The sequence below is a fragment of the Euleptes europaea genome, chromosome 4 (genome assembly GCF_029931775.1).
Source record: "Euleptes europaea isolate rEulEur1 chromosome 4, rEulEur1.hap1, whole genome shotgun sequence".
Taxonomy (NCBI): Eukaryota; Metazoa; Chordata; class Lepidosauria; order Squamata; family Sphaerodactylidae; genus Euleptes; species Euleptes europaea.
The window spans coordinates 60491374-60519316 of NC_079315.1; the positions used below are offsets into that span (position 1 = coordinate 60491374).

Below are 27943 nucleotides of genomic sequence, written 5' to 3' on the forward strand. Positions count from 1 at the left end.
TCAGGGATTTTTTTATGACCTTTATCCATCAGTAACATATTACTTAGCCATATAGAACATTCTTTCCCAAACCCAAGAGGGCTACAAGAGAGTATGCAAGAAGGGGAAAAAAACAGGCATAACGGAAAACATTACTTTGGCAGGGGCTGTGTTCCGCTCACAGTGAATTTATATGTTCAGTTCTGTCTAAAGATTACATTTTCCAAGAACGACATTATGTTTTCAGTTTAATTTTGGACTTGATGGCTTTTGCGCATCATAAACAAAAAAATAATTACCATGGACTGTTATCAAAAATACAGGAAGTGGTGGACATCCAGCCCCAACTGGACATTATACCTTAAAGGTGGGTGAAATGTGCAAAGTTTCCAACAGATCAAAAGCTCACTCCAGTAAGTCCTGCTCCGATTCTGGGAGCTCAGTGCATGGATTTTGGATTTTGCTTGCTTGCAGTCTATTAACATTAGGAAAACCTAGCTCTCATACACTGCTGTCTTGCAGCAATGGCTCAATGTCCTCATCACTGCCTCGATCTGGGTTGTTGCTCTGGATACTGCTGATGCTGTTGCTGTGCTTTCTGGTACTGCTGGCTTTACTGTGCTCAGGGATGAATAAGGCAACCAGGAAAGCAAGAAGGACTGCACATGCTCCAAACAGAAAAGGTGGCCCAGGTATGATTGCACTCTGCAGAGGAAAAATAGAACAAGTTCCTATACCATATACAGACTTTTGTGAGAAACAAAATATAAAAATGAGGCTGAAAAAACTATGCCTGGGCTGTCTTCACATGAAATTTCTAGTAGAATTATTTACCTCACAAGCACAAGTATGCCAATTTTGATTGGCTTTGAGTTGCCAGTCACGAATTTTTCGTCCTCCCTCAGTTCCTTCCATGATGTGTATATGTATGAAATGTTAGACTAAACTTGCTCATCTTCCACCTTTGGCTGAGAAAGGGACTACGAACATCCTACTTGCAAAGATGGCAAAATTGGGCAAGACTGCCCACCCTGGAGTTATTTGAGAGGAACAAAAAGCCTCTTTACATGAGTACCAAGGCAACTACCATATTCTACTGTCTCTGTCAAATTCAGCAGAATGAGACTACCAACACACGAACTACTGAGATAAGGATAAGCTCTAACCCTATTTAATGCTATCTTGTGTTTCTGCAGCATCTGGAGCCCTCATGAGAGATTGGGGGTTGGGAAACAGCATGTGCAGGAGAGAGAGCTGGAAAAGCAGAAGGGGGAACAGACAAGTATGGTTTCCCCAGTGCATGAAGACACTTTGAAAAGGCACACAGGATATGATTGTGAGTAGTGACAATCCCCTTCTTTACTATCCAGAGCTACAGGAGACAGCCTCCAAAGATTAAAGTGCTGCACAATAAAGATGTTAATAGCTGATTTGGCTGACTCTACTTACAATACTTTTTAATAATTTCAATGAGCATCGTTTAAGAAAGAATTATAAGTTATAGACTATGACCACAAATTTTAAAAACCCAGAATATCACGGGAGGTAGAATTATTCAAGATGATCCGAATAACTAAATGTCTGCTGAGCACACAGTGTGAAACTGCAGATATTTGTAAATGTTCTGCCCAAGAGAGCCTTTATGGCAGGGGCTTCAGCAGGAAACATTTGCCCCAAACTGTAAATTATTACAATACAAGTCTGTAACAGAAATACTGACTCAAATACAACAGTGTGGAGATTGACAGTTCCATTATAAAACATCCCAAGAATATTGGCCAAGGAGACTGCATAAAAGTAAATAAATGCATTGTGGTGACAAGGAAGGACAATGAATCACCCACCCACAATGAACACAAATGGCTAGGTAAACATTTAGTCTCAATACTGCACTTCCCTTAAAAAACAGGGACCATCTCAAGAACCCTTTTATCACAGACTCCTAAATGCCATCTCAGTATTTTTGAAACGTGGAGAACATTCCTCAAATATTAGAAAACAATATTCTCTTCCCTTCCATTTGCATAATTATTATAAAATATTTCTCAAATATAGGTATAGAAACTCAGTTTAGAAGCTCAGTTTTCAAAACACAGCATCTTATATAAGAGATGTTATATACAGCCTGGATCCTGCAAAAAAAGTTCCAGCACAAGACTGTAACAGAGATGCTGTCTCAATCATAAGACAGACCCCGATTACTGTGCTTCCTCCCTCCAATTGCTGCATTTGGGGTACCCCCCCCCAGGAACAACATGAAGGTGGGTCAGATGTTTGCCCATCCGGGGGGGGGGGGCGCGCGGCAGGAGAAAACAGGCAAAAATACCCCCCTCCAAGTCAGCAGAAGTTAGGTAGAACCAAACCCAAGGGCTGGTGTCAAATGATAGAAGAATCCAAGCCCATCAAGAACATTGCCACCTCAAAAGTTAAGGTAAGCAGTGCAAATAAATTACACTCTCAACTTTGGTTTAAAGTCCTTCCAATTCTAGACTTGATCCATTTTTTCCATACATAAAGGCTATAAATGGCTCTGTCACCTAGTATGATGCCACCCAATTCCATGGTCAAATCATGCAGTTTAACACACTGTCTAAAAACACAGCTAGCATAGTGTAGCATAAACAACACTACAATTAGTTGTAGAGCAGGGTATATTATCTAAACCCAACATGGCAGTAAAGAAGATCAATGTTTTACCTCATCACTTGGATCTTGCAATGCTGTTTTATCAGAATTCGGGACAGGTGCCAAGTCATTAAGTTCCACATGGAACAAGAAAAATATAAAGCCATAGAGAGCCGGACCAAGACCATTACACAAGCCTCTGATTCCAGTTATTATTCCCTGGACAACACCTGCACAAACAGTAAGTTAAGAGTCAAGGAAAAGAAATATTCGCTACTAACTTGATTCATAACAGCTCAAGACCTGCAATTTAATGACTTTCATACAATCATGTTGACCTTATTACAAGTACTAATGACTACTAAAGGACAGCTGGACTGCAAAATCATAATCTGATAGAATACTTTCTCAACTAGATGCATGGGATATTAGAAGTGATCTAATTGAGTTACCAACATGCAGCTTAATCGATGGCAAATTTCACTCCTGCTTCACTATTATTTGCCAAACTAAATAAAATCTGAAAAAATCCCTTCAGTCAGTTCAAGAACAGGACAATCAGTTCCAGTCCAGAAAACACTTCAGCATTTTACCAGACATTACTTCACCACTAGGTGGAGTAACTTTCATTTACTATCTATCCGAATGCCTTCCAAGGATGCTTAAGAATTACCAAAAAGAAAAAACTTGGAGGGGCTCCTATTGCCACTTGCACACTTTTACACTCAACTTTTTAAAAAAAGAAATAATTTTGTCAGAAGCAACACTTCACTTCTTATGTAATGGCACAAAAACTACAGTTATCTTACAGGAAGATACCTAAAATTCTATGTCAGTGATATTCAGTGATCTGGGAGCTACACTTGGCTCTCTGACATGCCAGCTGTGGCTCTTCTAAGAACCATTCCCCTATATGACCCCTGCCCCATGTTCGAAGTGGGTAACAACAATGCCCAGTGGGGCTTGTGGCAGTCAGGTGGTTTATATCTTGAAACAACCACCTCTGGAACGACTGGACAGTGGGCAAGCTTCAAGTTTCCCTAAGCTGCGTGCCTTGGGCCACTGATGAAAGGGCAGTTCTCTTCAATGACACCTCCACAGCATCTACACTCTAATCCCATAGCTCAGGCAGCTGCCAGGAGGAAAGGAAGCTGGCCACAGAGAAGTAAGCAAAACCACCATGATCACCGGGGAAAACAGTAAGCTGGCCACAGTGGAGTGATAATGGTTTTATTCCCTTTCTCTACAGCCAGCCTGCTCTCCTCCAGCCACTCTGCCAATCCCACTTGAACTACTGTGCCTGAACTACTGTGCCTACCGCTGAGGAGAGGAAGATGGAGACAGAAGCCCTCCCTCCATTCCAGATATCCAAGGATCAACAGTGGTGTGGAGAGACAATTCTACACACATATATTACTGTATTGTGTATCTGGTGGAGTGGCCAACAGGGCATACATGTGGCTCTTTCGGTTGATGGTAACTATGAATCTGGCACTCCATGAGCCATGGAGTACCACTGCTACATGCCCTGTTCCGACAATACCCCTCTTCTTGCATACTCACACACAGCTTGCAACTGCACCTAGAGATCAACCCAGTTTCAACCCAGGAAATCTTTGTCCAAAATCTGACTTTATAAATATTAAGCCTGATTAGATTTTACCTAAAATTTTCAAAATTACTCTCATACCCCTCCTTTAGCCTTGTTTTATAATAATCAGCTTAAGTAATTATTCACACCACACCATTCTGAGGAGATGACTGTAATGTACTACTTATATGTGTTACTGATTTCCTTTCGGTTCACATGGGACTACATAAATGTCTCAAGGATTTGTTCCAGTACCTCACATTTATTGTCTAACACACAGGCAACTTGATTCGGAAAGAACATAGCTCTGTATAAGAAGTATCAGGGGGAGGGGGGGGGAAAGAGACATTTTATTGTATTCACCTTGCTGGTCTGAGTCTGCATTTCGAGACACCAAAGCACTGACTGCTGGGAATGTAATACTTGACATAGCTGCCACAGCTCCTGCTGCCCACATCATCCTGAAAACAAGGCACAATGTAATACCATTACAAAATGGGGTGGAGAAGGCACACCTCAAAATCACAAGCCAGATTGCCCAAGCTTATCTGCTCAAAAGCACTTTCTGCCATTTATGATCGGATACACTTTACATGCCAGAGAAAAATATAGGCAACTGAAATTTTCTTTAACTTTCCAGACTCACTACTTCTCTTGTTTCTTTGACTGGAGAATGTGACTGGATAATGTATTTGGAAAAATAAACCTTTTTCCCCCCAGCCATTTTAATTTGGGGGGGAACACTGCTGTCCATATCCTCGAAGATATGCAGTAAAACACCTTTTACTCTTTAAAGAAAGCCACCTTTGAGTTTTGCTAATCTTATGATTTCTGACAACTCTAGAAAGTGGTGTGTTTTTTTAACTTTTAAATGCTACCACAATTCTGATTTAAGATCATTTTACACTTTAGGGCAGTGTGTTAGAAATACACCTGTGGCAGTGTTGCATCATCACAATAAACTAGTTTGCTTAAACAGTGATTCATGTAATAAGCTCTAGTTAGTCTATCAGAAGTAACAAATCTCAGTTTGTTTATAAACCGGAGACATGGGTTTTCTGTAAAAATTAGTATGATTAAGCATGTTCATGTTGACGTTAAAATTTTGCTTGCTAAATATAATTTTTAAAATACCTCAGGTTAATTTTATGTCCCAATAGCAACAAATACTGAACTGAAATATATTTTTAGGAAAAACATAAATTGTAGCTTAAAGGTTACCCACAAATCAATTCAGATCTTTATGTGGAAATTATTTTAACTAGAATATCGCATGTAAAAATTTAAAGACCATGCAGCACATACTTCCCTTACTGAAAAATGATGTCACACTAATTTTAGCACACACAAAGAATTGGGCATCATATGCCATGGACTAAGTTGTCCACTCATCTATTTCAACAGAATGCCAGCCTCTTTCATGGAAGACACTAAGGTACCTCAAATTCACTGTTGCTCTATGATGTCATTCATCAGCTTAGTGATTACAATATTCCTTCCTCTATGTAAGAGAAAGAGAGGCAGTGTGGTGTAGTGGTTAAGGTGTTGGACTGGAACCTGACAAACCCTGGTTTGAATCCCCCCTCTGCCATGGAAACTTGCTGCGTGACCTTGGGCCATTCACACACTCTCAGCCTCAACCCTGGCTAGTATTTGGATGAGAGCTCTCCAAGGAATACCAGGGGTGTGACATGGAGGCAGGCAATGGCAAGCCACTTCTGAAGGTCTCCTGCCTTGAAAACCCTACAGAATCACCATAAATCAGCTGTGACTTGATGGCAAAAAAAAGTAAGAGAAAACATAAGAATTTCAGCTTTCCTTTTGATATGACCTGCAGCACCAATCAGGTGTATTTTTAATTTGATTTTTATTTATACTTTTGTATGTGCTCATGGAGTGGTCCTCCCCATGTTTACAAATCAGTAAAGGTACTTGTACTCTCAATTCCTAGGTTTAATCAACTGGGAAACATTTTTTTAATTGTCATGCTTGTATAATATTGCGTTAGTGGTGGTATCCAATTTTATGAAACAAAAAATCCATAGAAATGGAACATTTTCCACAGAAAAATAAAGCTACTGGCAGATTGATTGTTAGTCAATCTAATGGGTTCGCAAGAGTATTTTAAACCTACCCAGAGTATGCCTGCTCTAAAAGCAGCACTTACCAAGGCTGAGAACCAAAACCATACCAGGCCAGCTGGAAAATCTGGAAGCCAAGGCCAAGGAGTACTGTGTTTTTATTCCCTATTGACCTCATTAGGATACTAAGAAAGACAGTCTATAAAAACAAGAAATAACATTCTATTGAAATAAACTTAAACACCAGAATTTTAGTTTCTATAGTTTTATATAATGCTTTAAAAGGTATCAATGTAATGTCAAAATTCATACAGATGTTTAAAGTTGGGGGAAAAAATCTGACCTATACATACTGCTAAAAGAACAAAACCTGGATGTGTTAACCTTTTAGCAGTACATATAGGTTGTTGTTTTTGTTGTTTTTCAATTTTAACCACTTGGTATGTGTAAAGCCCTTTTTCTTACATGCTTCATATGTTCTATCTCAGTAACTTTATACAACTGCCCCACAGGCTAGACCAGTTTTATCAAAGGGAGTCAAAGTGGAGAAATAGTCACTTTAGTAACTACACCCAGTGATTCCATGGCTGAGGTACAACTTTAACTGAAGACTTTCAACTCAAAAAATTTGAGTTCTCAGTCATTACACTAGGTCCCCCAGCATTTAATTAGAAAAGCGATTAACAGTACTGCATACAAATCTTTCACCTCCAACATTCCCGATCTCCCTGATCTCATTTAACATCCTATTTTTATGATTGCCTACTTCCTCACATTCCCCTCTGCTCTGAGTAACAAATCCCTCATGTTAACTTTGCAGTACATTGAGGGAGAGACAAATTCTTCAGGTTTCTCTCACGATAGCAGACTCCAAGTCTTGTGGGCAGCTCTCACTCAAGCGGAAAGGAACTCTTGTTACCCCAGACAGACATTTGGCAAAAAAACAAAGCCCACATTCTATACCAAGCAAAGTCTATTCAGTCTGTCATATGAAAGGCTGTGCTTATATTGTGCGGATTAAATAAGGTCTCAGACTTGAAAGCAACCCCCCCCCCAAAATGACCACTCTTTATACTTCTATTAATCCAGACTTTTACAGGATACAAAGCACACTATTCTAACTACAGACTATAATTAACTTCTAAGTTTAAACTGGGGTAGAAACCAAAGAAATGTGACATTGTAAATTAGACAAAAAACAAAACATTTACACAAATACCTTACCTTTCAGGAAAGGAGAATTAAACATAGTCAAGAAATCATATGCCTCACGTCACGCGCATATTATGAACTGAGAAATTAAATATCAGCTTCTTTACCTTGCCAGAATGTTTAACAAAATTATTAAACAATATTCTTTTACTTGTACCGCAGGCCAGAAAGCAGGCATTCTATGTATGCAGCATTGCAAGTTCAGTATCATCATAGATACATTCTGATTCATGGACAAAAATGTTAAAATGTATTACTGTTCACAAACTTCTGACAGTTCTTAACAGCCATAAGAAAACTGGCCTGCAGAAACAGGTCTACAAGAATCACAGGACTGAATTTTCAGATCCCTTAACCACAAAAAAATAGATTAAAAACAGCATGCAAATATTTGTTTTTGTATACTTAATATGAAAAAATTATGACCACCTGATGAGCAATATTTGTCTCCAATACTCACCAAAATGTGCTAATTTCTAAAATCATACCAAAAATAAGCTTACCTGAGCAACTATAGACAGAATTCCAACAACTGCTATGAATGCAGCAATGCTAGCGTCTTCAAATCTTATGACCTGTAGACAAAACCAAAAAATAACTGTTGGCTGATTTCAAGCCTGATCCTGGCTACAAACTGGACTGTAAAACTCAGGGTCCCAACATACTGGATCCTTCTTTATTCCATCCTGATGCTCACAGAGATTAGAACAGGTATATCTTTGCTTCCCATCTTGATCTGTGTGTAAAGTACTGCCAAGTCGCAGCTGATTTATAGCAACCCAATAGGGTTTTCAAGGCAAAAGACTAACAGGTGGTTTGCCATTGCCTTCCTCTGCACAGCAACCCTCGTATTCCCTGGTGGTCTCTCATCCGAGTACTAACCAGGGATGACCCTGTTTAGCTTCTGAGATCTGATGAGATCAGGCTAGCCTGGGCCATCTTTATCTATGTCCCAAATAATTGTAATCTTGACATAGCTCTTCTAATAAATTATATTTTCATTATTGATATATTTATAATCATTCTACCCAACCTTGGGTACCCAGCTTCTGTTTTCCAGGTTGGGTTGTATTCCCCTTTTTTCTTCCAAACCATCCTGCACCACATACAGAGCTGGCACTTTGCTACTCTCTGCTATTAGGCCTCACATCTGGAAGACTGTCACAACGAATTCTACTTCTCCTCTGTCTTACTCCCCATTTTCCCCGTGTATGTACCTTTAACTTAAAAGTAATGCCTGCTCCTAACTACAGCAGCTCTGGTCAATTTCTAGTTGTTGTTATAGTGTTAGTTGGATAAAGAATGTGCTATTTATCTGTGCTTTGATTTAGTATTTGCTAAGTTCCTCCCCCCCCCCACCACTATTGTACCAAATCCCTCAAACTGCATGTTCCTTTTTAAACCAGGTTTCTATCATCCTTTTGCTGCTGAAACTCACTACTCACAATATTGTCGAAGGCTTTCACGGTCAGAGTTCATTGGTTCTTGTAGGTTATCCGGGCTGTGTAACCGTGGTCTTGGTATTTTCTTTCCTGATGTTTTGCCCGCAGCTGTGGCAGGCATCTTCAGAGGAGTAACACTGCAGGACAGTGTCTCTTCAGTGTTACTCCTCTGAAGATGCCTGCCACAGCTGCGGGCGAAACGTCAGGAAAGAAAATACCAAGACCACGGTTACACAGCCCGGATAACCTACAAGAATCACTCACAGTCACTTCTTTTACCTAAGAGCCCGGTTTTCCACTCCTTGTACAAATACACAAGCTAATTCCCCACACCATTCTGAACACATATTCATGTGTGTGTATGGGGGGGGGGGAGGGATATTGTAACAGCTTCCGCCTAAACTAAAAAGAACTTCCATACTTTCTCATGCATACTTTAAGTGTGCACAGGACTGCTACATTAAAGCAAACTTCTAGGTGAACAAATTACTGCTTCAGTCTACTTCTGATTTGATAACGGCAAATTATTTCATTACTGTACTATTTTTCCACACATAATGCCTCAGCTAGGCCTCCTGTGTACCTATCATACACGATAGAAGTGAAGAAATACCAATGATAGTTGCACAGACCTTTCTTTTTTTGCAAACAAGCATTTCTACATACACACTTTGAGATGATTTGTTCCTTCCCTGCCTCCATACTACATCTCACATTACTTTCCCTTTATTACTTGTCTTTATTCAGTTTTTACTTCAATACGAGTATCTACAGTATGGACTACATCCTATGACCTTCATAACATGTTTTTAAATGATTTATAGTACGGCAATAAACTAGACTCCATAGGCTTGATCAAATACTGAATACTGCTTTCCACATACTTTGCCACGTTTAGGTTGCACTCATTCTTATTTCTTGTATTTGGATGAACATTATGTACATTATCTTCCTTTACCTAAAATTCTGAGTGAGGAGAATTTCAAAAGGATTCTACCCATTTGCTCTGTCTATCAGAAATTGTCAGTTCAGAAACAGGACATGTTCCTAGCATGCTATGATTCCTGGTATGTGGGGTAGGGGAAGACACGGTGACGGGAGAAGAACAGGTGATGTAAGGGGAAGGGACAGACATCTGCATGCTGTTTCCCTTTCTGGCTCTTCTTCCAGTTGAAGTGATGCTGGTAACCATATCAACAACCCGCCAGGCTATGAATTTCTGCTGCTAAATGCCAGGTCAGTCACAAGAAAAAAGGAGCAGCCGTTCAGAAGGTATGACCTCTAATGTATCACTGAGATGTGGCTTGGGGAGGGGTTAGCCTTTCCCCACTATGTCCCCCGGGGTACTCAATGATTCATCACCATAGGTCTGGCCAGTAGGGAGGTTGTGTTGTTTTAGTATAGTGTAGTTCACAAGCTCTATTTGTGATGGACGGTTTCAAGTTCTGCCCTCCAGGAAACTTAGCCAATCACTTTCAAATGGTTGAGTGGAATTTTGAAAGGGGGGGAGGAGTTTGGCAACTTAACTGTTAGCCAACTGACACAGTCGGGGGTGTTTGGATTTTGGTGGGAGGAGGTCAATTGGTTTGGCAGGGAGTCTATCAGGGACTTCAGGTATTTGAAGATTTGTAGTGTTTGGGTGCTGTTCCTGTCAAAAAACCGGTTTGATGAAGGGAACTTTGACTGTTGAAAGCCCACACCCTGAAAATCTTGTTGGTCTCTAAGGTGCGATTGAATTCAAATCTAGTTGTTCTACTGCAGACCAACATAGACACTCTCTGAAAAAGGTAAAGGTCCCCTGTGCAAGCACCAGGTCATTCCTGACCCATGGGGTGACGTCACATCCCGACGTTTCCAAGACAGACTTTGTTTGCGGGGTGGTTTGCCAGTGCCTTCCCCAGTCATCTATTAAAATGATCCACCCCCGGAGCCAGATGAATCCAAACGGCTTTCAGATGGCTCTAGCAGATTTTCTTGTTGATATGGCTGGTGCTACTGTTGATACCCTAGTGGACCTCTGGAATGGAGAAATGACCCAGGTGACTGACACAATCACTCCCACGTGCCCTCTCTTAAGTGTTAGTGCCCAGGTAGCCCCTTGGTTTACTGTGGGGCTTCAGGCAATGAAAAGGGAGATGGCGAGAGCGATAGTGAAGGAAGACTTGGGACAAATCTAATAAGACATAGGTGAAAGCACATTTTAAAGCATACACTGAGGTGGTGATGGTAGCAAAGCAACAATGCTTCTCCTCCACCACTGCATCTGTACAGCGTAGACCAGCAGAACAGATCTGAAAAATCGGAGACCTGTTGGGATCTGGCATGCAGCAAGAGGTGGACTGACCACTGTAACTGCTTTGCTCAGCACTTTGCAGACAAAATCTCTTGCATCTTTTCTGACTTGGACTTTACATTAACAGTGACAGCATCAGATGGTGCCAGAGTGCCAACTTGTCTGGTTGTTTGGGATACTTTTCAGTTTATTCAGAGGATATGGATAGGATCCTTGGAGGTTGGAGGCCTACCACCTGCTTTTGTGACTGTTGCCCTTCGTGACTACTTAAATCTGCTGGGGGAGGGGGCTGGCTGACTGGGTCTGAGACAGGGGGGTGGTCACCCCAGCCTTCAAATAGGCTGTGGGTAGTCAAAAAGCCTATCGAGGCCAGTGCTCCCAAAAAGTAAAAAGCTTTAAAACTGAGTGTATTATATGCATCAGCCATGCCTTTGACCACATCCCAGAGAACTCTTGCGGGCACATGCACACATTACAGAAGAGTAGATTTTCCTCCATGAACAACAGCTCCCCATGCAGAACTTCTGATTCTCCTGAACTTCAAAAGGAGCTTGGAGCAGTAAAAGGGGGTGGCTTCTAAAGTAGAAAAGCATGCTGCACGTTCTGCATCTTGTGCCACCTGATGTTTTAATTCTTTTAATTCTTGAAGACACTGTGTCTGATATAGGCCCACATTATGCAGATGATGTGATGTTTACAATTTTCCTTACCAATATGGTATTCTTAATTTTTTTAAAAATCAAATCAGGTATAGCTTTACAGAAACAGTAAAATATTTAGAAGAGACTGATTTTCCTTGTTCCTTAATGTTATGCTTAATTTAAAAAAAAAAAACCAAATCAGGTACAGTTGTGCTGATATAGTAAAATATTCAGAAGAGATTGTTACTTACTTGTCTCAAATAGAGGAAAAAGCTAGAATACTGGCCAGCCTCAGGTAGATAAGAAAGAAACACAGTGATGCAAGTCAGCAAGATAGTAGAATCTTTTCCAACCTTTCTCAGAGACTGCCAAAAAAATTGAAGAAAAGTCAATGTGAGTCCATGTGAGCCACCAAGCCAGTACCATATTCAGGGAATGATAAAAAGCAGCAAATCATTTTGTAAGAAGTTAAGTAGAGATTTAAATTTAGCAGTAAAATAATGCATAAAATAATGTGGTTGTTAGTTAGAAATGATCATATATCAGCTGATCTTCAAACTGAATATTGTTTTGCACAATTCTACTTTATGTAATGGTATTTCAATGAATATGATTTTAAAAAATAAATAAAAATACATACAAAATAATCACACTTATTATGCATAAAACTATGAATTTATTTAACTGTTTGATCTTCCTTGACATAAGTTTAAATGTTCAAAGCAAGTATGTGTTATTCTGGTTAAATGCTGTCATCAAGATGAAACCACTTTGAAAGTACAAAATACATTCAGCTTAGCCCATCGGGGTGAGGACACAAGTGCTGGTAGTTGGTATCCACACAACTGGTTCTCAGCCATAAGATTACATCATTAAGTTGTTTTAAAAAAACTAAATGACAATCATAAGGATGGGAGCATCATTAGTATCAGCAGTACTATATCCAGTAGTGAAGCAGGTAGGTCACAAAAGCATAGGGGGAAAAAACAGGCCACCCTCAGACGAAGTAGGGATTTCTACATAAATAGCTTCAATAGCTTTTCCCAGTAAGATAAGCTAGGATGGGCATGGGTCCAGAGCACAGGTGGTGACCCTCACACTCTCAAGGGCCCTGTCAGCATCCATAGGCACGATCAACCTGAAACTATCCATAACAAGAGGCAGGCAGGTGCTTCTGACACCTCAGGTACTGGATCTGTTCTCAACCTGGCCTTTAAGTCCGAATGGAGAGGGATTTTGTCAGTGAGTGTGAAACCTTAGGAAGAATTTTACTCATTCTAAATGAAAAATATTTTATAGGATGACTTTTAGGGCACCCCCAAATTCCCAAATTCGTTGGAAAAACAGAAAAAAGTCCTTGAGGAAAAATGGATTTTCTTCCAAATTCTCCAGGACTTCACATATCTGTGCCTACTACTGCACAGGAATCCTAGTATCAACAGCCCAAAGAGTAGCAACAAGTCCTTTCTCTGCTTAATGACAGTTTCTGGCTTCCATTCAGCCAACTGAAAAGGAAAAATTTCCATTTAGTGCTTTTGGGGGGAGGATATATTAGATGCGAGGACCAAGCTACTTACTTCCCCTCAGTGCTGCAGACAAACTTTGCTATATGATTAAAAAGCAGAGTATCAAGGTGGGATGTATAGCTAGTTACCTCTGATAAACAGATACTCAGAAATACAGAAGTACAGGGAAATCTGCCGAGACCACTGAGTAGGATAAGACACTTGCTACTCACTTGTTTACCTTACCACTACAGTTACATTGCCATAACATTGCATTTCTGACTACTGAGACAGAGCGAAGGCTTGCTGTTGCTCTCTGCCACCCAAGTGTCAGGATTCCAAGGTGGCATGGGGGGCACCACTTACACACACAATTCTCCTTCTGTCTATTTTTGGCATTTTCCCTTTCTGAGACCAATGACAAAAGCCTTTTTTTTTCCTCCATACCTGGTATGCCATATCAATATACTGATATCTGCATAGCCTTACACAAACTGTATGTGTTTGGCAAAATGAACACATGAAGCTGCTTTATACCAAATCACATCACTGGTGCATCTAGTTCAGTACTGTCTACTCCAACTGGCAAAAGCTTTTAGGTAGAGAAAGGTCTCTCCCAACATCTGTTTTCAAGATCCTTTAACTGGAAATACCAGGGACTAAATCTTCTACATGCAAAGCATGTCCTAAAACACTGAGCTATGGCCTTTCCCCTGGTAACCTGTTGCCTGGTAACTTGTGGCAAGAGTTGCTGCTAAGCAAGAGCCAATATTCAGAGATATTCTCAGTGGCAATCTGATTTATTTAGTGCTTATAAACATTGCTGAAGAGATATTGGCTTTGGAGAACTAGTGTAGTGTAAGTGCTGGACTAGGACCTGGGAGACAGAGGCTCTAATTGCCACACAGCTGGAACTACACTGACCTTAGGGAGGTCACTCTCACAGCCTAACCTATACTAAAGAATTACTGCAAGGGAAAAAACAGAATGGGAGAATAATGTATGCTGCTCTGAGCTCCTTGGAATGATAGATACATATGCATAGCCTTATAAAGAACAAAGAGTTTTCTCTAATGATAACGAATATAAACAGTAGCTTACTGCAAAAGGGTCTGCTTGTTCCCATGATATCAGTGCTCCCCATGAAAGTGGTCTCATTTTTTCCGGCAGGGATTCTGGTACAGCCAGCAGGATGAAGCAGATATCTATAATAGCCACTACTGTGGCCACTAGCACCACCAGGCTATCTCCATATATAGTAGACAGGTGTGCTCCAATGGCAGGACTAGTCACCAAGCTTGCTGCAAATGTGGCAGATACCTAAACACAAAATCAAAAGCATTTGAATCATACTGCATTGCAAGGAAAAAGAATTAACCATTTGAAAAAGGCATTTCAAACATTAAGTGAGAAACGTCAATGATTTATTGAATATATGACCGATAACATGCATTTCTGCCACTAAATAAGAGCAGCTAAATATGCAGACATGGCCAAACAAGTATATAAATAATTTAGCTGTAGAATAAGAAAAGGACTGGTCTCAGAGGCAAAATCTCTACCCTACTAATCTGCCAGAGAATTTAGAACAAGAGAAAAGTAATAGTGAAGCCACACACAAGACATATTGGAAAGTATACATACAGCTCCTCCCAAGACAGCTGACTTTGTGTTTTAGATTTCAATACTATACTTGTATAAGTATCTAACAATTTTAAAAATGTATATAATCTTTTCATTAACATTTCAAAGCAGAACAGAAATTATTCAGATTTTCCAAACCATTCAGTTTATGTTGTCATGCATATTTAAGAATCCCTCCTTTGGTTGCTTCATGAAAGCTATCACTAAGTACCTTTTGGCTCCAGAAAAAGAGAAATAAGACCTCCTGCATCTCTATGCACACGAGCACCAGAAACAGATTGCCCTCCATACTCTGCAACAGTGAAGGTTCAAACAGTAAAGGATCAAACTGTGTGTTTTTTGCTTGGTGGAAAGAGATGTCTACTCACAGATAACTTATGGCAACCTCATAGGGTTTTCAATGCAAGAGATGTTTGGAGGTCGTTTGCCATTGCCTTCATTTGCATGGGCTGAGAGAGTTCTGAGAGAGCTGGGACTGGCCAAAGACTCTCTTGTGTTTTAACCCAGGCTTGTAAACTGCTATTCTCCTGCTTATCTAATATAAGCAGCCGTTGCCCTAAGATCAGCAGCCCAATGGGCAAAACCATGACCTACAGAAGCAGCAGGGTAATTCCTTCCACTGACCTAGGCACTGTTCGATGGAGCTAGGCTTCACTATTTTATACTGCATGTGCTTCTTTCTCTGCTACCCTACTGCCATAAGGGCAACTGGAAATATTAAAGCTTTGCTAGCCCTTTAATGCAAAAGAAGACCCAAAGTCACACACCACAGCCCAGTTGCCTTTCATGCAATGGAACAAAAGCGTTAAGACCCCACTACATACACGCCACTTTCCTATAATTGCATTTTGAAAACAGAAAGCACTAGTGACAAACAACTCAGCTTCATGTGTGGTTTGGCAATTAGTGCTTTGAAATAGACCTGGAATTTCTCAATAGAAAAGAAGCCTTGTTCACCAATTGCAGCAAGTGAATTTGTTCACTGAAAAATATATTTAGAAGTTAAGGAAATATCATGTACCCATGGGCTGGAAGTCTGTTACATACTAACATTGCAGAAAGTTTAAAATGAACTCCAAGCAGTCTCAAATTACACCACAAGTCCAGTATCAATTACTATGACTGGTAGCAACACTCAAGGCCCCATGAAGTGACATCTGTAAATGGAAATGCCAGCATTGAACCTCGAGTCTTATCTAGGCAAACTAGGCATTTTCACATTGAGCTGTAGTTCCTCACATTAAAATAAGTAACAATCGGGACCCAGTGTACCCTAGGGCATTGGCTTTTAACCTTTCCAGATCTAGGGCCCACCTTTCACCCCCAAACAGCAGAGGGACCCACTGAGAGGCAAGCACACAATAGTGGACAGTGTCACATGACAGGCATGGAAGCAAACCTCTGACTCGCCACTAAAATCCTCTTCACCATTGCGTGACCTTGACTTGCTGACTTGGTATTCCTATCAGAGTGGGTGCAAAAGATAGGAAGCAGGCACAGCGTCCTTGCTGCATACACAATGGGCCTCAGCAGGTCGTTCCCAAAAGCAACACAAATGGTAGCTCTACAACCAGTGGAGTCCCAAAACCCAGAGGCTGGACTGCAGTCTTTAGGAAATGCTTTCTCCTATAGGAGCCCACCACGCTTCCTGTGTGTTGCCAGTCCCAATTCCTGCTGTTTTGTGAATTTCCTTTTTAAAAATTTGGTAATTGGTAGCTGTAGCCCCAGCTCTTTGGTTTACTCTGAACTGTCTTGCATGCAGGACAGAAGCAGCTGGATGTCTCAAAGTATTTTTTCCTCATTTATTGTGCTGGTGCTGTTTCAAATTTAACACTTTATTTTGAATTATTCATAAAACTTTATGAACAAAACAAAACAAATGAACTGCATCATCCTTAAGTATCAGTAGCTCCTTACTTGTAGCTCGACTTATTTGTCTCTTGGTGGTATCGCTACTTCTTTCTCTCAGGGGTCCATTAGACAAAGCATTCTGTTGCAGACTTGTCTTTTATCCTTTGAACAGTGCTAGATAGAACTCAAAACTACTTGGGTGCCATGGTTGATCTGTCTTTTCAATTCCTTGCAAAGATTTGCCATTTTTAATTATTTAATATTTCCCAAAATTTGCTCATTCCCTGATACTTCAAAGATTCAAAATTGCCACAGTGAATTACTACAATACAGCATTCTCTTCAAGTATTGTTTTAGTATTTTTATTTCTGTTGATGTGAGTTTGGTATTTGTTTTCAAATTGAATGTAAGCCACTATAAGTTCAATTGATCAGGAGGAAAAAGGAGACGTAAGTATTTTAATACCCCTGGGGGCCAAGCTAGATAAATGTTGGAGATCTGTGACGGGATGTCTTACTTGGTCATACTTTCTTGACTGTTATAATGGGGAGAAGAGGGAGAATTTGAACCCTTTCCCCAATTAAAGTTGGCTTCTATTTGCTTTAGCAGTGAAAACATGCAGGTAACTGTGTGCTCTCTCTACTAAAGAAGCCAGAACTCCCAGGGGGCTGAGTACCATCAGGAAAGAAAAAGCAGAGGGACAATGGGTTTAACCTCTCTCAGCTGTACTGTCTAAATCTAAACACCCCACTTACCTCACAAGGTGCCTGTTGTGGGGAGAGGAGTGGATTGTGATTGAAAGTCACTTTGAGGCTCCTTAAGGTAGAGAAAAGCAGGGTATAAAAACCAACTCTTCTTCTGCATGGGCGGGGGGGACATGGAATCTCTGGCAATTCTTCTTGTCTATTGCAATATGCGCACACATGAGCTGCAAGCATACCACTCCTGAGGGCTCCACGAAGCCCGAGAGTGGCTTTTTGAGGCTGCAACTGGAATTTTTTTTTTTTAGGGGAAGGGCAACTGGAAGGAAGAATTAGCAAAGACTTGTTTTACCAACTGTTAGTTTTGCTATTCTCTGGATCCAAGCCAAAGCATTTAGACATTTAATAAAGGGGAGGGAAATGGCAGAATGGCTGAGCAAGCAGGCAGAGGGTGGATTTTACATGTCTGCTTTAACAACATATGCCTTTAAATAAAAAGATTACAAAAGAATATCTCTTGGACAGAGACGACGTTTGTGCAACAGTGAGAAACATTCACTGGGAGACTGAAAATCCCTCAAAAGGGTTGAAAAACTGAAGGATTCCATAGGCAAATGTATACTAACTGCAAAGAAGGGCTGTACACTAGTGTGAAATTGTCTAGCGGGTCTTCTTCCTAAACTACCACTTCAAACACTTGATGATCTATTTATGTTTTTAGCATGTTGTTTTTAAAACACCAGAGTGTTCTTATGTAGGGGTTAGCATGGTGCTTATGAACTAATAAAGAAACCAGGGAAACAATTTTACAGAACTCCAACACTTCAAAAGCACATGATGTGTCTGGGTGATTGTATCTGCTTCATGTAGAGCCATTGTTTGGTAGAACCCTATTTTCTGACTGGGGACAGACTTCTGACAGTTATTGCAACATTCTAATTCTAGGAGCAGCATCTGGCTACAGGGATGGAAGGTTTCTTACTGCTTTTCTTCAGGGGCTGCAGATCTAAGGCAGGGAAAAGCACTGTATTTAGTCAAATGCAGGAGTAGTTTTTTCCCCAGGTATTCCATTAAAAAAAGTGGAGGGAATCATTACATTCATATACAAGTTACAACTATGTCAAATAATACATGTTTGCTTATAACTGGGGGGGATTTACAGTCAGGGTTGTCTTCCTTTTGAGTAAATAGAGTAACTTTTCTAGGCACAGGACCATCACCTGCACCAACTAGCAGCTGTCTGTCCTTCTCCAGAAAGCTCAAGCTATGAGAATCAATCCCTTACAAGCTTGTGATCATAAAGAGAAGGTCAGAAGATAAACACTTTTCATATATCAGTTACTGTCATCACTGTGAATTGCCATCTCACAGGAACTTTCACAGATCACTCTTCTACTGAATCAATCACTGCACTCTGAAAGGGAAGTCTGGCTAATAATAAGCAGCTTATAAAACACACTGCCCAGGACAATAAGAAGGAAACTCATCCTTCTTATTCCAACTGCAATTCAGGAAAAGGAGCATGGACATTCTAAAACAACATACTTATCTTCTAAGGATGCCAAGTAGAATCTATACATCAATTCTACACGTTAAATGACAGGCACAGAGTTAATCCTTAATAGACCTTGCATGGTTGGCCTGTCAGGGAGGCATAAGGCATGTCACAAAATAAAGTTGTCACCAGCAGCGCCAAGGCTGGGCAATCCAAGTGGAGAAAGTTATGACTAAGCCAGCTGGCATAAGCCTTGCTGTTGGCTCAATCTGGGGCAATTCCATTACAATTCCACTTTGTAGATGCTCTCTTGTGCAATTTCATTTTGAAACGCATCTTATCATTTCTCAGAACCAAGTGTTCAGTAACAGAGTTAAAAGTCCGCCTCACAATCTTCAGGGGTTTTGAATCTATTTATGGCCTATAAGACTACACACACTACAGTGAATCAGATTACTGTTCCTTCTGTACAGTAATCAGAATCCTAAATCTAAAGAAACTCATAGTTTACATGTAAAGATAGCCAGCTGTCTCCATGTCACGTTCTCTCTAAGTTACCAGGTTCAAGGAGAACGTCATTACTTACAAAGCTACATTCCTAAGGAATCAGAGCTTCAAAGTATTTAGCAGGTCAGTTGGTCCTGCTCTGTGCCTCAAAAGAAGATACCCTACACCGAACATAATGACTGCCCAACCTTCTACCTTTGCAGGATCCAGTTTCTTGGCTGTGAGTCTAGGAACAAAGTCGGTACTCAGTTCCTCCTCTTTAATGCATAAACTGACAAGCCGCACCTGAAACTGTAGTTGCTACAGGTGACTATATTCTCAGCCTCTAAGCCCAACGTGGGCTTCACCCCTTCATACTATTCTTACAATTAAAGTAAGAGTTGCGTAATCAATACATATCTATTTATTTATTAATAACTTCAATTGTTAAGCAGAGGTTTCTGGAGCAGGGAAAGGGAACTCTAGTGAGAACATGTTGCCTGCTGCACAGAATCTCAATTGTCTGCCTATAGGAATGCCTTGGGACCTACAATAACCCACACAGTGAAGCAGGACTGCCCAGGACATAGGTTATGTGTTGGTTATTTGAATACTGCTTGATACATTTGGAAATTTCTTTCAGCTGCTTTGGGTCCTACAGGAGGAAAACAGCATAGAAATACCTGAATAAAATAAAATTAGGAATTACCTATGAGCAATGTAGCATACCACCAGTTATCACAGAAGCCAGACAAACCTACATTTTTGTAATAAGAATCTTTTAAGAATTTGTCTTACCAGTCCATAAGCAGTGCTTCTCTCATGTTCCTGTGTTATGTCAGCTACGTAAGCAAATATCACAGAAAATGTAACAGAAAAAATCCCAGATACAGAAATCATAGCGAAATACCACCTGTAAAATTAAGAGACATTTTGGAATGTGTAATGCAACTATGCAACAAACTTTTGATAATCATAAGACTATTTAAGAAAATACCACTATAACCGTTAATTAAACATTCCATTTTGAACATCCCAACTAAAACAACTGACTTTGAATTATTTCCAGCCTTTCCTCAAGGCAGTTTATAAACCACGAATTAAAAACAAGAGTAAAATAAAATCCCAAACAGATGTGCTCAAAGTAGTAGAAATTGAATCCTGCCATGAGATAAATCACTTTCTTTTTGTCCATGATCTTTTCCTACAAGATCTTTCTTCTAGTTCCCTCAGCACACCTCTCCTACTGTCATTTGTGCCACTTACCACGGACTTATCTTCATTAATGGAATTGGAACACAAGTGAAGAAAACTGTGACAAGGAGGAAAGACTTTCTTCCCCAGACATCAGAAAGAGCACCTATCAGTGGAGCACTCATGAAAGATAAAAACCCCTAAGGAAGAAAGAGAAATGACTTCAGGACATTTAATTCAATTTCGTGTCTGTATTGTATCATATAATTCCAACAGCAATGTAATGATTGGCTACGTTAAATTTGCCATTGAAGGGCAGGAAAAAAAGTTAAAGAACAGTGCTTTTTAAAAATAAATGCATGCACAATAGGTTAAAGTCAGCTAGATGTATTTTACTCCATACGGGAAGAGTTCTTTTGACATCTTGCTAAACAATAGGACAATGCAAGAAGACTGTTTTTGATGGCAGTAGCAAAAGCAAAATGCACTGAACAAGTAGGTAAATTATTTATCGCAATGGAGTTTCTGACTCACAGTAAACTGAGGCACAAAATTTATCTCATATAGAAGTGGTATTCTTTAATATCATAATATCATATCACTAAATATTCTTAAACTCACTTAATCTAGTTCACTTACACTTAGGAAATCAGTACAATAGCAAATAATTTGGATAAATTGGAAGAAATTGCCTAGTTTGTGTAGGAAATAAGGATTTCCTGCCACCAAGAATTAAGGTAGAATAGGAGAACCAGCACCCAGATACATTTCCAGCTGGCTTCATGCTCAGAAATTGTTAAACTGAAGGAGAGTTGTTGAAGGTATGGATGCCACGCAACTATGCAAACACTCCCACTACTTCCTTCAACCACCTCCTATCTCCACCCGGGTGGAACTGGAAAGCACGTGGCAAGTGGAAAGTTATGCAGTTACTGCCACTGCAATGCCAGAACATAGCAAGCCCCCTGTTCCAGGGGCAATCAATAACTGTAATTGATCTGAATTCTGTCTACAGTCCAGAAGTTGTCACTTATGAAATGGTTTGCTTAAATGATTTAGTGAGGATTCCATCTTAATTTGCATGTTAAGCATTTGTTTTAAAATTTGTAATACAATGCCAGTGGGCATAGGGATATTGGAGCTGGAATTAATGTTTGTTACACAGTCAAGGCACAATTCTAAGGGTATTTTCACACACAATGAATAATGCACTTTCAATCCACTTCAGCGATTGTTTGCAAGTAGATTTTCCCATTTCACTCCGTAAAATTAAACTGCAAAGGGAACTGAAAGTGCCTTGTGTGAAAGCGCCCTAAAGGCTCAAAAGATCAAATACCATCTTGATCGTGTACACCATTTTCTCAGCACAATGATGAACAGGCAAAATATGAAACCACACAACTACTCCCCTGAACACTGAAACATCACAATGAAAGTTAAAGTCAGTGTTCAGGGAAACCTTCTGCATTCCAAGGACAAGCTCAGTCTCTATACCCACTGTCCAGGGGAGCAAAATATGAAAAAATACTATAGCACAATATCTGAAGCAAGGCTTTTCAGGCACCTCACTTCAGTAGTCTTGTGTAAATATGGTAAGATAACCGAAGGTTGAATAAAAGAGCCAAAACTGAAAATCTTTTTTAACACTACCCAGTTAATCGTACTTGCTCGCATTGTCTTATCACATCATCTTTAAAGGAAATTGGTGCTCAGCTCCCTGAACCATCCCCCATACACCTCAAATTTATTTTTTAAAATGAAATGAAATACTGAGCAATCTTCATTACTGCTTGCAGCTGCCATCAAATACCTACAGGCGGGGGGAGGGGGAGGGCAAATGTCATTTTCTTAAATGTCATTTTCATGGATGCAGCTGCAACCTGGGTGCCTTTTTCTATACTTTTTAGATTTTTCAATATATATCATCTCGTCACAGCAATGTACATGTGGTAGTTCACAATACAATAAAACACTTAAAACTATAAAGCAACCCCACAGTAAAGTGATCAAAGCAAACAGCACTATTACAGTCACAAGACAGAAAAAAAAATAAGTGGAAAGCCAACCAACTAAAAGCCAGCTGAAATAAAGTGTTGCTCTGGTGCTGAATGATATTCAACTGTAGTGCTGAGGCTAGGAGAAGCCATTCCTAACCTAAGGACTGACCACTGAAGAAGCCCTGTGCATCATGATAACCAGCCTCCCTTCTGAAGATGGGGGAATATGAAGAAGGGCCGGATGGGTGAGTACTGCGCTTTGGCAAGGCTACATGAAACCACAGAATCCTTCAAGTATCACAAATCCATCAGAACAAGCAAGAGCCACAGAGTAATAGATCTTCCTTTCCTTCCCTGAACAGTCACAGTACCCACAGGCACCATGCACTAGATCAAGGTTTAAATGTATGATGGTAGAGTTTGGAATTTTGCATAGCTGACGCAGCCAGAGTTTTACTTCTTGCTCTTTTACTATAACTAGGGATTAGGGCATTTCATTTTCCACTCTAGAGATAAACTCTGTATCTATTTTCCCTGTTTTCCAAATTTCTTCTTAACACATCATCACTGAGAGTATAGCTATAGTTGTTTTATGTTCTCTTCGAAAATCTAGAGAATTATTTCTTTCCAGTGTGAACCTGATGAATGTCAACATTCAGTAGAGGATAACAACCTAAATTCTCCCTGGAAACAAAGTGGTCACTTATCTCGCTTATACTGTAAAGCACTAGGAGAATGAGAGGGATTGTTAGATTTAAGCATAAAGTCTGGCAAATCTGTTCCACATTGCTGCAATCCCAGATCACTGTCGAGCAGGAAACTCACATAACTCTTAGTTACGTAGCATAACAACCAGCCTCAAGCTTCTTGTAAGTCCTTGTACAATAATTTTAAACTGGTCAAAGGAACTCCTTTTAGCAAAAGAGGACAGCCAATCATCAATACCATTCACAAGTTGATACTGAAGATTCCATATCCATTTTTTTAGCTAGTGATAGTTACTTGTCACTTCATTTACATTAATTAATGTAAGAGGAACAAGCGTCTCAAGCCCGTCAGTAGTTCTAATTGCTCAGCATGTGCTACAAATACCAAAAAGCCTTTTACAGTTCCATGATATCCTAAGAAATATTTGCAAATATATATATACACACAGAGAGATTTCATAAGCAAACCACAATTTTATTCTAGATCTGCACAGCCCCTCACTCCTCACCTTCCACAATATTCTAACCTTTGTCAAAGCTCTAGCATTCAAACACGGTGAGCAAGTAAACAAATTCAGAATGTGCTCTGAACTTATTCTGAACACAGTATTTACATGTTCTCAAAGTGGAACAAACTCAATCCTCAGTATACCTTACAAGTAAATAACTATGCATTGCAAATTATGTTACAATAATGAACAACAAAGACAAAATGCATACATCCTCTGCATTCACAGGTCATTTCAACTTTGTAGGTATCACCTTGATGAATATTTGTAAAGTATCTGAAGATTTACCGGAAGCATTTTAAAGACTTCCAACTTTAAATGTGCTCAACTGCTCACTTTCCTTTCGCTTGGCTCAAAGCAGAAACTTTCTTTTAGAACTCTTTCGAAGGACATCCCTCCAATTATTTCATTTTAATCAATGAAGAAAATGCCTTGAGTCTGAAAGGTGTGACTTTGTCAGTCTATAAAATGGGACTGCAGGACACACAAGAAATTCACATTTGCAAACACTTTTCTTTATTAAAAATAAAGAACTCTTGGCAGGAAGGCAGTTGAAAGTTAGACTAGAATACAATGAAAATAAGCTTAATGGTAATATTAAAATTATGTTTACTGGTTAACAGTCAATTACTCTGAAGACAGTAATTCCATAGATACGGTATATCTGGCAGGAATCTACCAAGAATTTCTGCAGATAGAAGGGATTTCCATCCCTGGAGCATGACTTCTTCATCTCCCACTGCAGTCCAAAATGCTGCTCCTAGAGGAAATGGGATCCCTCAAACAACAGCCTGGGAAGGGGGGAATTGCCCTCCTCCCATCAGCAGAAATCTCCTGGGGGTCCAAAAGAAAATAAAGGATGCAAGCACAGTATTGCCACAGAACCTGTCTAAATCACCACCAATACTGCTCCCTGGTGTTTCTAAATGAAAGCAGAGGTATGATGGCATCATTAACGACATCAAGGGGATGAATGAGGTTTGAAATAGCACTTAAACAGTACCAGCAAAGCCCCACATCCCAAGTGAGCTGGATCTCTCTCTGTCAACAGCAGTTAAGAAACCAAGAAGACAGACCTTTAGACTCAAGGGAAGTGGAATTATACTGGCATGTAGAGAAATAATTTATTCATAAACCTTTTTCCTAATTTTGACATAATATATAACACAAGCCTCTTTGCTTGGCAAAGGATCATGTGCATCCTAGAAGATCAAGCTGCCTATCAGCTGAAACGTTCTGCCGTTTGAGACTTCCATAAATTGCCCATCATAAAAATATGCAACTTGAAAGAACTTTCATACTATGGGATATATAGATATTAGAAGTATGACACCAGCAGAATTAAACTCTCAAAGCTGTGATCTCAGTCTGTTTTTTACTTCATCCTTCCACAAAATACAGAATGTATGTCTATAGAAAAGAGTAATCCTGTTCCTTTTTGTTCCCTTTCATTCAACATTTCAAATATTTACAAGGAACATCAAGAGCCTTTTGTACAGGTTGTAATATTAAAAAAATACACACATCAATAAAAATTCTGCAGCATTTTCTTGGAAGCCATAATTAACAGTACCACTGAAGAACTCTCAGGAAAGGATTATTGTTCCATCCAACTTCATACCACCATAAATTAGTGTGCAAATTTGGGTGAATAGTGGTGCTTCCTCCCCTCTAAATTATATCGTTTATTTAAACTAATACACTTTGTGCTTTAGTGATTTCTGGTGACCGCTTTATAAGCCAATTAACTGATTGCTTCAGATTAGTGATTTGCTTAAACATGTATGTGATCTTATTACATTATTTCTTTCCCAAAGTACTTTAGTAACACTTTTATGGAACCTCTTTCCAGTCTAATGACAGCTTCTTCACTGCAGTGTTTTAATTCACTCCAGCACTGCAGGTGGCTGAATAATTTTCATTTTAATACAAGGGAATGAACAGTATTTGAGGGGAGGGTGTCACATTACTGCATGAGTTTGTAACAAAAATTTGTCAGTACTAGTACCATAGTACTATATTCTAAGCCTATTTGTTTGATGGTTTTTATGTCATGCAAATTATGTCAGCCACCACTATATTTACATTGAGCTACTCTGCCTATTATGGTTCTTGACCCAATAAGAAGTAAAAGCAATTGCCTTCACCAATGTCACCAATTGCCTACTTAAAAAACATTCTTACCTTAACTCCTTGAATGAGGCCATTCATTAGAAAAGTATGCTGAGGAAAAGTTTCTCGCAAGACCTAAAGAGAAATATTTGTTATTCAAACTTTCATTCAACAATTTATATTTAACAATTGCAAAAACTAAAGAATATGTACCATCCCAAATTTCTGAGTAATGTTTACCATTTCTATAAAAGAACTCACAATAATCAAATTTGCCTAAATTAGACAATCCCCTTACACATTAAATATCAGAGGTCCACCAACTGTATTTTCAACAACTGCCAAAAAGGTTTTTTTGCTGCAGCAGCTCTACGTTTTCCACATAACAGTTCCTTCTCTGTTCAATATACAAAAGAACTATTTACTATTCAAATACATTTTGCACATGTTTCTAAATCCTTAAATATATGACAGAAGTGGCTGGATGACTAGAAAATAACAAGTAGTAGGTTCATAAAAATCTGACCAAGATGAAGTTTATTAAACCAATCTGCAAGCTATTTTTCCTATGGAAAGTATTTAAATCTTGTCTTATCTCCTCAGACTCAAGGTGGCTAACAAAGAAAAAAGAACTGCAAGGACACAAAAACAGTTTGACAGTCCATCAACAAGATAAAAATAATGCACAGGTTAAAACAGCAACTTGAGGCTCATCTGCATTGTCAAGCCTTGAGAAACTATATACCTTTCAACTATTTAAATCTAATTAAACACGCCTTAGAGTCAGCAGGGATGTCCGAAGTTGAGATTGCAGAATGTTCATTACATAAATGCATGTTATTATGAGGAAGTCCAGCCACTGAAAAATTACAGAACAAGACTCAAAACATTGGTTCTTGTAGGTTATCCAGGCTGTGTAACTGTGGTCTTGGTATTTTCCTTCCTGACGTTTCGCCCGCAGCTGTGGCAGGCATCTTCAGAGGAGTAACACTGAAGGACAGCGTTACTCCTCTGAAGATGCCTGCCACAAATGCGGGCGAAACATCAGGAAAGAAAATACCAAGACCACGGTTACACAGCCCGGATAACCTACAAGAACCAATGAACTCTGACCGTGAAAGCCTTCGACAAGATTCAAAACACTTTTTGAGAAACTTCCATGGGTAAACAGGGCTTCCATATGAACCACACTCTACAAAACATCTTATAAGTCATTTCTACCACGTAGCTGACCTTCAAAAGATGACTCTGATCAGCACAAGGAAGTGATACCTGAACAGGGAACTTGAGAGACCATGATAAGTGCATAGAGTTCTTTGGAACCAAGCCTTCAGAGTTTGCACACCTCACATTTGTAATTTAAACATTATAAGATTTTACCAGTGTACAGAATCCAAAAGACAGTTACTAAAAACTGGAGATGTTTTAAAGCAGACCAATGTTCTGATTCAGTATAAGGCATCTTTGTGTGTATGTGTGCGAGAGAAAGAGGAAATAGTATGGGGAAGGGAATACAGGAAATAATGAGACACACACACCCCGGCAGGTTCTTGTGGGTTCCCCACTATGCAACTAGACCCAGCCAGGCTGCAAGCACCATGCAACTGGGCCATAGTTATACTGGGTGGGAAGAAGAGAAGAAGGCAAAAAAGGGGGAAAGGCTATAGGAGCTTTCAGGGAAGAGAAAGAGGAAAAAGGTGGGGTAGGGGAAATGAGGTGTCCCCTCCCCCACATATCCTTGTGGGTCTCCCAGTTGCCTTCTATACTGGTTCCAAGATTCAACTAAATGGAGCTTTTAAAGCAATAATGGAATTATCAGAAATAGGGGGAAAGTGAGGCTACATTTAGGGGTTAGCATTTTGACGTTACAGTGACAAC

General features: G+C 39.7%; 1 protein-coding gene across 1 annotated transcript in view; it reads right to left on the reverse strand.

Moving 5' to 3' along the window:
- Nucleotides 1–275: 275 nt before the first annotated feature.
- MFSD14B (major facilitator superfamily domain containing 14B) overlaps nucleotides 276–27943 on the reverse strand; it is a 41861-nt gene continuing 14193 nt past the window's right edge. The window contains exons 3-12 of the mRNA XM_056847938.1: nucleotides 26138–26200; nucleotides 20813–20940; nucleotides 20345–20459; nucleotides 14471–14689; nucleotides 12116–12229; nucleotides 7992–8063; nucleotides 6363–6475; nucleotides 4559–4656; nucleotides 2677–2834; nucleotides 276–684 (exon numbers count right to left, since the gene is read on the reverse strand). Coding sequence (XP_056703916.1) covers nucleotides 481–684; nucleotides 2677–2834; nucleotides 4559–4656; nucleotides 6363–6475; nucleotides 7992–8063; nucleotides 12116–12229; nucleotides 14471–14689; nucleotides 20345–20459; nucleotides 20813–20940; nucleotides 26138–26200 — 1284 coding nt within the window. The 3' untranslated portion in view covers nucleotides 276–480. The remainder of the gene's footprint in view (nucleotides 685–2676; nucleotides 2835–4558; nucleotides 4657–6362; nucleotides 6476–7991; nucleotides 8064–12115; nucleotides 12230–14470; nucleotides 14690–20344; nucleotides 20460–20812; nucleotides 20941–26137; nucleotides 26201–27943) is intronic.